The sequence below is a fragment of the Octopus bimaculoides genome, chromosome 14, assembly GCF_001194135.2.
Source record: "Octopus bimaculoides isolate UCB-OBI-ISO-001 chromosome 14, ASM119413v2, whole genome shotgun sequence".
NCBI classification, from domain to species: Eukaryota; Metazoa; Mollusca; class Cephalopoda; order Octopoda; family Octopodidae; genus Octopus; species Octopus bimaculoides.
In genome coordinates, this window is record NC_068994.1 from 5,184,767 (window position 1) to 5,195,695 (window position 10,929).

The 10,929-nt window shown below is 38.5% G+C and overlaps 1 protein-coding gene across 3 annotated transcripts in view; it reads right to left on the reverse strand.

Moving 5' to 3' along the window:
* The window catches only part of LOC106868335 (uncharacterized), a 102,585-nt gene that overhangs the window by 29,281 nt on the left and 62,375 nt on the right, over positions 1–10,929 (reverse strand). For 2 of the 3 annotated variants that reach the window (XM_052972618.1, XM_014913541.2), the window contains exons 2-6: positions 4,581–4,790; positions 4,284–4,372; positions 3,018–3,164; positions 2,108–2,300; positions 90–548 (exon numbers count right to left, since the gene is read on the reverse strand). In XM_052972618.1, coding sequence (XP_052828578.1) covers positions 90–548; positions 2,108–2,300; positions 3,018–3,164; positions 4,284–4,372; positions 4,581–4,703 — 1,011 coding nt within the window. In that variant the 5' untranslated portion in view covers positions 4,704–4,790. Of the gene's footprint in view, positions 1–89; positions 549–2,107; positions 2,301–3,017; positions 3,165–4,283; positions 4,373–4,580; positions 4,791–7,945; positions 8,064–10,929 lie in introns of those variants that run through there. The other variant, XM_014913542.2, reaches the window with a different exon arrangement.

Consider the following 10,929-nt stretch of genomic DNA (forward strand, 5'->3'; position numbering starts at 1 on the left):
GAGGGAGAGAGAGGGAGATAGAGAGAGAGAGAGGGAGAGAGAGAGAGATAGAGAGAGAGGGAGAGAGAGAGAGATAGAGAGATACCAACCTTATACTCTGCTGATGCAGTGTAGACATTTTTCACACCAATATCACCAGTGAGAAGTTGAGCGAAAATAGTCAGGTAATAGGAGCCTTGTTTCGGTGCCCGGAAAATGAGAATAACCTGATTGTCATGGGTGAGTTGCAGGACAAAGTCCTTCATTTTGCGGCCTTTAAAGACTTCTTCTTTGGTGTCAGCATCAATTACTTTGTAACTGAAGGTAGTTGGTTTGATGAAGCCAACAGCCAGAGACAGGCGGCCTCCAGTCGTTTCAACCACACCCTTTTGGTGAGACTGGAAAAACATGCCACACTTGAAGAAGTAGGATTTGACCAATGGCAGTTCTTGAAACTCTCCCAGGCTCAGTGGGTGGGTAAGAAGTTGCCATTCAGGCCTGTGGGCCCAGTGACTGTAGATCAGTTGTTCAGGATCAGTCAAGAAGTAGAAATCATCGTATTCATACACCTAGTAATAATAATAATAATAATAATAAAAAATTCAAATTAGGGCAGGTAATAATAATAAAGTATATTATATATAAATAATAAGAAATAATAATAATAATAATAATAATAATAATGATGGAAAATTTCAAATTTTGGCACAAGGCCAGCAACTTTATGGGGAGAGAGTTCATCAATTTTATTGACCGCCTGTATTACCTAAGACTGTAAAAACCAGTAAGAAATGCTGCTGAGCATATTGTCCAATGCATTAATGATTCTGCCTCAATGTACAGACCCAGCTCAGCTTTTGATTCAAAACATTCCAACCGTGACCATCCCATCTCTTTAGGACGCTGTATGAATACATCCTATATTTTTGTGCATGTTTCTAATTTCAGATGGCAAGGTGTGATTTTAGGGAGATTTAGCTGCTATTTGTAGCACATTGAGTGACTGTGCATAGGTTCCATAGCAGTTGTTGCAAGGGAGGTAATTCCCAGGTTACATATTGACAAAACGCATAAACAATGCAGTTAAGAAGTTTGTTTCGAAACAACGTCGTTTCAGATTCGAACCTGTTGCACAGTGGCTTGTGAAAGTGTATTTTACTGTAGCATCAGGTTGACAAAAAATATCTCCTGAGTAGAAATTGGTAGGCAAGAAACTGTACGGAAATCATACAGGTGTGTGTGTGTGTGAGGTTTAGTTGACCAAGTTGACCCCAGTATTTATTTTTTGACGCTTGGTATTTATACTATGCAATCTCTTCCCCCATTAAGTTACAGGAAAGAAAGAGACCAACACACACACATATATCTAGACACTAGCTTAAAAACCGCCCTATTGGCTCTTTCTGTTGATTGTTTTCAACCATCACCAGTACAACCACCATCGCCATCACAACTGCCATACACACACCATTCAGACTTCTGACGCCACCACCATCACCACTGTCTTTCACATTCCTTACTATCACTGTCATGCTTGACCACCTCAGCTACCACCACCACCATCATCATCACCGTCACCTCCGCCTCTATCACAACTACAGCTCATACTATCACTATCACCCCATTACCATCTCAACCATCAATCTACTACCGCCTTCACCGTCTCTATGGCTACTATTACTCTCACCCCAGCAAGAGGAGTAGAAGAAGTGTCATTGAATAGTGAGAGAGGGGGGACAAAGTGTGACACACTGACACACTGAAATTCGTTTTGGCATTTATTATTATAAATGACAGGCTTCTGTACAGTTTCTGTCAACCAGACACACACAAGGTATTGGTTGGCCTTGGGTTATATAGTAGAAAACACTCGTCTAAAACACCAGGCAGACAGTGAAAGTGAAATTGAAACCCTGTGGTTTGAAATGAAAGCTCTCAACCACATGGCTATGCCTGCACCTATATTTGTTTATAATTTGTAATATGAAATAAATGTACTGAACTGTTAAAATACAAAATGTTGGCCATATATTTGAACTCAATGTCTTTGGATTGGTAGCCCAACAACACTGTATCTAGCCCAGATAATCTACATGTTAATAATGAACAAATTTTATTGATGACTAACCAAGTTTTCTGGTTCATCTTTATCAGAGACTAAATAACGAGTGGCCCAGTGAGAATCAACAAGATACCAGTTGTTGTCAATGTAGACTGCATTCCAACTGTGATTGTATTCAGTTCCCTTAAAAACATCTCCTGGACGGTAGTCTAGACCTTTGGCCAGTCCAGTGATCACGACAGAGTACAATCCAGAGTAGCTGAAATTGAGAGAGAGGAAGAACATCAGTGCGTGTCAGGTGAAACACATTATATATCATCATCATCGTTCTTTTTAAGGGTTTCAGTCATTGGATTATGGCTATATTGATGCATCGCTAGCAACGGGTTTAAGCAATTATATTGAACACAGTACTTAGTGAATAGCCAAGTTCACCTATTGATTAACGTCCCTTTGAGGGAACTAATTGTCTTTAAAAAGTAAATACAAGGAACTATATCAACAGTACACATGCATGTATAAATGATGGGTTTCTTGAGAAACAAACTTCTTATTCAACACAGCCCTGCTTGCATATATATGTATGTCTGTGTATACACAATACACACACGCACTAACACAATTATACACTGGTTGTTTACTTATGACAAAGGAAGGCCATCACCTTTGACTCAGCAGAACATTGAGAATGTGTGTGTGTGACTCCTATTTTAACCCTTTAGCATTCAAAGAGGCTATATTCAGCCCAATTATTTCATCTGTTTTACATTCAAACTGGCCAGATCTGGCTTCTCACACCTGCCCTACAATGTCATTCTAATCATAAACAATCCCATCATTGAAATCACAAAGCTACAAGATAATGCATGATTAATTTTGATCAATGTGAAAAAAATAAGTATTACAGTTGACCGATTAAACTGAAGGCTAAAGGTTTAATGTTAAACCACATCAGAAAACAATGGACATCACTTACCCGCACATGGTCTCGAAAATGCGAGCATATGTCCCCTTTTTGTCTTTAAATGCTTCCAAAGTTTCTTCAGGACGACCTTTACCTTTTTCATAAGAAGCAAACTTGATGGTATACATATTCCTGGCCGTCATCCATCGGAAGATCACTCTGGATGAAGTATAAAAAAAAAATATTATCAACATTGTTGTTAGTATTAATTGTGTGATGAGTAGAAAAAAATGTAAGAGAGTATGGCAGATATCAAGCTTGCAACTGTAGTGGGAAGGAGGGGGTGCAGTGTGGTCACATGGTAGTTCAGCAATGATGGAAAGAAAGGGTGAATATGGTGGGGGTCAGTAATTGTTAATAAGAGTGACTACTTGGTAGATAACAGGGTGGGAGGGTATTTTATGTTTAAGGATAGCAAACATTATAGTACCACCAACATCACATTTATAAGGAAGTGTTGGTGGGAAGGGGTGAGACAGAAGCGGAGATATTCCAGAGCAATAGGGTTCAATAGATGAAAAAAGTGCCCCTGCTGGTGCCACTTAAAAGCACCTGTGCCTGTACAATGTGAAAGTGCCTGTGCTGGTGCCATGTGAAAGTGTTTGTGCTGGTGCCACGCGAAAGTGCCCATGCCGATGCCATGTGAAAGTGTTTGTGCCAGTGACATGTAAGAGTGCTCATGCTGGTGCCATGTGAAAGCACCTAAACTGGTGCCATGTTAAAAGCACCCAGTACACCCTGTAAAGTGGTTGGCATTAGGAAGGGCATCCAGCCATAAAAACCATGTGAAAACAGACAAATGGAGCCTGGCCAGACTGCTGTCCAGCTCCAGTCAAACTGTCCAACCCATGCCAGCATGGTAAGCGGACATTAAATGATGATGTATGAAGGTCTAGGTTGTTGTGTATTTGTTCAGTAATTAGTCAGAGACACTGATTTGTCTTTTGTTTTAATTTCTGACTTGTACAAGAGTATATTCCAATACAGAGCCATCATAAAGTATAGAGCTCAGTGCACATATCACATGTACTAAAGCCTAGCAGATGGAAACCATGTAGCAGTGTATTACACACATCACATGTAGTGTACTCCAACACAATCTCCCTGTAGTCTTAAACACTGCTTCTCAGGTCCACTACACAACCATCATATACCACAGTGTTCATGTTCAATGCATATCAGTCACGTAGGGCAGTCTGTATAACAGATAGTTACTAAGTAGTGCAAACCAGTACAGTCAACATATAATACAGTCCTGCACAGACATCAGATACCAACCTTGCTTTCTCTAGCTCAGTGTTGAAGCCAGGCTTGACAATTAATTCATGCAGGAGTTCATCAAATGTATTGAAGTCCTTTTGGGCGACCTGAAGTTAGAGTGGGAAAATAAACATAGTTATAGTAATTGATATCAGGAGAGATCTATAGAAAAGAATACAGATTTACTTGAAGCAGGTTTATACACATAGAGACACAGATACATGCACACAGATACACACAAATAGACACAGATATATGCACAGGTCTAAACAAACACACACAAATAGACAAACAATATTGAAATATGCAACTCACCGCGATGGCATGGCGATCAAGAAACTGGAAGTCATTAGGGTCCCTGTAGATGTAAAACTTACGGAACCTGGACCTGGTAGGAGGAGCTTTCAAAGGTGCATGTAGAACGTTCTTTTGTTCCATTGTTGGGTAGAGAACAGCAGCCGAAAGAGGGGACAATGGCTGTTGATAGAGCAGCTACCGATTTGAGGAGGAGGTTGTCTCACTTAACTGGAAATATAAACAATAATAATAATGATAACAAGAACAATAACTATGAAATTATCATCAACAATAATAATTGTTTCTAGTTTAAGCACAACATCAACAATTTTGAAACGAGAGGGTAAGTTAATTATTACATTGACCCAATTTCATCACTGGTATGACATTTTATCAAGCTTTTAAGGAATGATAAGCCAAATCAATCTTGGCAGGATTTGAACTCACAAAGAAACACTGCAAGACATTTTGCTGGGCACTTAAATGATTTTGTCAATCTATATTAATATTTCTGATTTATGCTTGAAGCCAACAGTTTTAAGGAGAAGTAGGTGAGTCGAGACTATTCAGTACTTCACTGGTACTTAATTCATCAACCCCAGGGAGATGAAAGGTAAAGATGACCTTGGCAGAATTCGAACTCACAATGCAAAGAGCCAAAAGAAACACTGCAAGAATAATTGTTTCTAGAAATTTTGATGGAGGGATTAATCAATTAAATCAATCCCAGTGCAAAGCTGGTAGTTTATTTTATCAACCCCAAAAAGGGAGAGAGGCAGAATTGACACTGGGAGGATTTGAACACAGAACAGAGTTGGTAGAAAAACTGTAAAGTAATTGATCCAGCATTAATGATTTTCCCAATCTAATAATAATGTATATTGTGTTTTCATAATGAAGTGCCAAATACCTACAAACCTTTAACTAATAATAAGGGTTTAAACTGGTGCTTTATTATACCAAACCTGAAAGTATGAAATATGAAGTTGCCCTTAATGAGATTTGAACTTGGAAGGTAAAGAGCCAAAACAAATGCTGCAAAGGCATTTTTTCTGACACCCCAGTCATCCTACCTGTTCACCTTTTCTGATATTTTAGAAAATAGTTTTCAGAATAAGTGGAATTGTTTGTAAAAAACAAGCAACCACAGTTTCTGGTTGCCCAGTTTTAGTTAAAAGGGAACACATAAACAGCAGGAGATGTTTTGTGCAGTGGAAACCGAATCCATATTACTGAATTTCTAAAGGTGAAAAACAGGTGTGTGTGTGTGTGGGTGGAATGAAAGCATACACAAAGGACTTTGAAAAGTAATTCCCCAATCTACTCTGAGAGACACTGGTTAACAGTGATGAAAAAAAAATAAAGGCTGATCAACTGAACGTTATTCATAAGAATCAACAAATTATCTTTTGGTACGTACACGAATCTCAACAGATGATAGCTTTAGAATGAATTGAGAAATCATTTGAGTATAAGGATTTGCAAAGAGGTCAAGTGAATATGATAAAAAACAATGTCCAACCCATACCAGTAGAGAAGAAATGAACAAAAAAATGATGATGTTGTTACTGCTCCTACAAGAATAATTTTATCTGAAATCAAGCAGAAGTGATTAGCTCCATGGGAGTGAAAGAATAAATAGTTGTCATATTCATACCTTTCCCAAAGGATTAATGGTGCAAATGGGAGCAAAACTTTAAATGTGCCTAACTACCCAGAGTAAAATACCAAAATACAGAATGGAATTAAATCAGAATATCTGGAGTTGGTTAGTGAGGGCGAGTGTTAGAGATAGACACAGTTAGATTATACACACTTACATAAATATACATTCAATAGTAGTTAGGCAGAGGAGAGGTAGTGTTACAGCTATGTTGTTTGGTACATACATACATACAGGCAGACTGTTTAAACATTAACTAGAACAAAAACAGTTGAAAACAACATCAAAAATTTAGTTAACCGACTTTTTTTTTTATTTCCTCTCTTGGGCGGGGCTGAAGTCTTACTGCTCCCCATTCCTACCTTCTGTTACTGATATCTCCACCCACTTAGGATATATATATCACATACAGACACACAAACTCCCTATAATAATATTGGCTTTAAATTTTGGCACAAGGCCTAAAATTCCGGGGAGGGTAAGTCGACTACATGGTATTTATTTTATCAATCCCAAGAGGATGAAAGGCAATGTCGACCTCAGCAGAATTTGAACTCAGAACGTTCAGACGGACGACGTACTAACGGTTCTGCCAGCTCGCTATTATAATATCGAAATGATATTGTATTTTGAGGTGACGTAAATAATGGTAAATGATTTCTAATTGGAATCAAAACATACGCCTGGCCCGCAGCTCGCTGTTTCTGCTCCTCAACAACACTTATTTGCACTGTCTTCTTAACTGAAGACGGGACCTTTGGTTTAGCTTGCGTAACACTGCCAACAAGATTGTCTATGTTCAACTAGAGTGAAACCACGTGGTGGTAATAACAGTTTATTCCTTTCTTCTTTTATTTCTGGAATATGCATTATGAATTGCACTGCACCTGACAAATGTCACCTGTCTAGACTAACCATCATAAATAGATTTATGACAATAGTGTTGTTATTTTTTCTCTTACAAAGGCATTGAAGATATGTTATGGGAGAGACGGCGAGAGTTGTGTGGCGTCCATGCTAAAGCATGAATAAAACCTTAAAAGATTACCAAAGTTGGCAATATGTGTATTTACTTCGGGTGGAAAGATGTTAAAACCGAAGTTGATTGCTAAAGGAATGATTGCGGTAGCTTAAATACTGAATGAATGTCTAGTTGTTGCTGAGGTTAGCTTTGATCAAGCAGGCTTACGATCAAAGCTCTCTAGTTTAACGCTGTTTTCCTTTGTTTAGACAATGTACCCAAGCCTACATTGTCTAAAAAGAAGGAAGATGCAATCCGAGGAAGATGCAATCTGAGGAAGATATGGATGTTATTTTTAGCAGGTCGTTAGATCTGCGCGACACTCCCCTCATTGGCTCGTAAAATATATAGTGTTATTTATTTACAATGCTACAACTGCTTAAAAATATATATAAATCTAAAAAGACAGCTCAAATAGATGTAATGAAATATTAAAATATAGTTCAATGTGTGTTTAAAAAAGAGTAAACGATGTAATTGGTGTGCGGGAAGCCCCGAAGCAAAGTTTAACTGAATAACGTGTTTAAGGAGGAGGTTCGTACAGACGAATACATCTCGATGCTTCGAGGACCGGGGATAAATGATTAAAGGAAACAACAATGCTGTTTTAACAATATTAATAAATTTTTGTTAAAAAGGGAAATATAAGACAGAGTAGGTGCTGGATTAACGAGACACAGCCTGAATAAAATGCCTTACAGTATGTTGTGGTTTCCCCTCTTGATTCCGGGTTCAAATAACGACGGATTCAACGTTGCCTTTCACCCACATCAAGGGATAAAATAAGTTTCAGTAATATACTAGATGTATTTCAGTTGACAATCCAGATGAACAAATCAGTATAACAGATTAAAATATATTCTATGGTGAAAGTGAACATAGAAGATTTACGAAACGCTTCTGGCGAAAAAATAGTTCAAGTTTAGGTTTCAGGGGAGATAACTGAGGAGAATTTGAGCATTGCTATCTCAGTTATGTCCCTTTATTGATTAGTTGTTATGTCAGCATTGAAGCAGGAAATTTGTATGAAAATCTTCCTAAATAAAAATCGATATTAATCTTTATCCCTGTTCTCGGCAGTGAAGCAGCCCTAGAATTAGACATAACCTACATAAACTACAACACAGGGTCTCAGATTTACAAGGGTCACGAAATAATTGATAGGCATATGTTCTCAGTTTTTGTGCGACCTGGTGTATTCTTTCAAAGACAGGGCCTCCGACCATTTGCACAGAATAGAGCCTTACTATGTCTACATGCGGCATTAGAGTGATAATTAAGAATATAAGGCATGAAGGTCACAAACCTACATTTTACGGCTGTCAGAAATGTAAGCACTCTCCTCCTCACACTACACACAATCATGAGTGGACAAAACGAACAATGTGGCACTTGACACGTTTGACAGGCGTTACTTAAATTTTAAATAACAGTTTGACTTATCTTCCCTTTTTTTCCTTGTTTCAGTCATTAGACTACGGCCATGCTGGAGCACCGCCTTGAATTTTTAGTCGAATGAATCGACCCCCCCCCGTGCTTTCTTTTTAAGCGTGATACTTATTCTATCGGTAACTTTTGCCAAACCGTTAATGTTACGGGGATGTAAGCAAACCAACACCAGTTGTCAAGCGGTGGTGGGGTTAAACACAAACATCTATCCGACAGGCTTCCTACAGTTTCCGCCTACCAAAACCACTCACAAGGCTTTGGTCGGCCCGAGGTTATAGCAGATGACCCTTGCCGAATGTGTTACGGATTGGGACTGAGCCTGGGACCATGTGGTTGGGAAGCAAACTTCTTACCACAACCATGCCTGCTCCCCCCCACTTATTTTATACAGACACCCACCGAATCTAATGAAAACATACCCACTCTGAGTTCCATACGAACTGCAATGAAAATCCATAAGAATTGGATCAAATCTATAACTGTACTGATTATGGTATTGTAATTATAAAAATATTTGACTATTTTCAATGTTGTTTTATGACACTTGTTCACTCATCTCTCTACCCCGCCTCCTCCCTCTTACACCCCGCCCCCATCTTGTTATATCCATGTCATTAAAACTGACAGATGTAATAATAACATATGTTTTCTTTTTCTTCATTGAAGTGAAAGGTCAGCAATTTTGAAGGGAGTGGGTTAATCGTTACCTTAGCAAGTACTTTGTTTAATCGACCTTAAAAGAATAAAAAGCGAAGATGACCAAGGCAGAATTTGAACTCAGAACGTAAAGGGCTGCTCAACAGCGCAAATAAGTTTTTGACGCTCTGGCGATTCACACGCTTCACCAAATAATAATTTTCTTATATATAGTTTTTTACTGATTTTTCTTCATAATCTAAATTTTATTTCTAACATTGCAGTAAAAAAGAGAGGATAAGTGATAGTTTATGAGCATTAATTATAATGTCAAGAAAAAAAGGCTTTGCTGAATTCAATTTTGACTAAATTATGTCTAGAGCAACCTTTACAATAAAGAGCTGTTATTTTGTGTGGTTAGATAAAGGATTACACTAGACAATGACTTTGCGCTTATAATATACATGCACACACACACGTATCATACATACGCATTTACTGACATACATCTGAACTTAGATATACGCACGCGCTTTTTATATACTCATGACATGTCACACACGCATAGTGCACTCCCAGGAATGAGAGAGAGAGAGAGAGAGAGAGAGAGAGAGAGTGTGTGTGTGTAACGTATTTGTCAGGGAAAGGGGTTCTATTATCTGTATTGCTTCACCAAGCTGAAGAAACAGGTTATGTCAATAGTCGGTGGATCAGTCACACACACAATGGAAGACATTGACAAACAGCTTACAGAAGCATCCTTCCAAACAAACACAGACAATGCTATATAGAAACGCACTTACACATCCACACATAGAAAGACAAATTACAAACGTCGACAAAATCTGACACACACTCCACACTCACACACAGATTTCTTAGAGCAGACACATGTACAACTACGTGATAAGCATAGAGTCATACCTAATTTACACACCTACACTCTCCAACCGATAAGTCAAAGCGTCCAGTTCCCGCCTTAACTTACAACAAACTTTCCTCATTTAAAAAGAAAATTTTTTTCTCAGTTTATATAAATGGAAATTTCATTGTGGATAGAGATACTACATGAAAGAGAAGAAAAAATTAGGATATCAACCGTAGACAGAACCGTTACTTTCATATCGTTCTTTTTCACAATACAGAGTACTTTAAGTCAGCTAAAAAGTTGGAGCTCCTCATGTTCGCCTTCGTTCAACTGTAACACATCTAAGATAGGCGAATTCAGGCGATTGATATTGTATCTTCCTAGTGTAGTCCTCAGTATGTTTCTCTCTCTCTCTCTCTCTCTCTCTCTCTCTCTCCCTCTCTCTCTCACACACACACACATATCATGTTGGAACTCAGTGTATCCTGTAAAGAACGTTTCGGAAAAAAATTAATAAGAGGAAGTGCTAAATATCAGGAACTAGTGAAAAAGAGCCAAGACAAAAGCTGGAAGACGCACAGTCAGACCATAGAAGTGGTTTTGCAGAAGTTTTAACCTAAAGCCGATTGGGCATACCAGGGTGGTAACGAAGGGTATGATTCAATCCACGAGTGGAGCTGCAAGGTGGTTTTCGATTGAGGGCTGATTTCTAGAGGGTCACTGCTGAAAC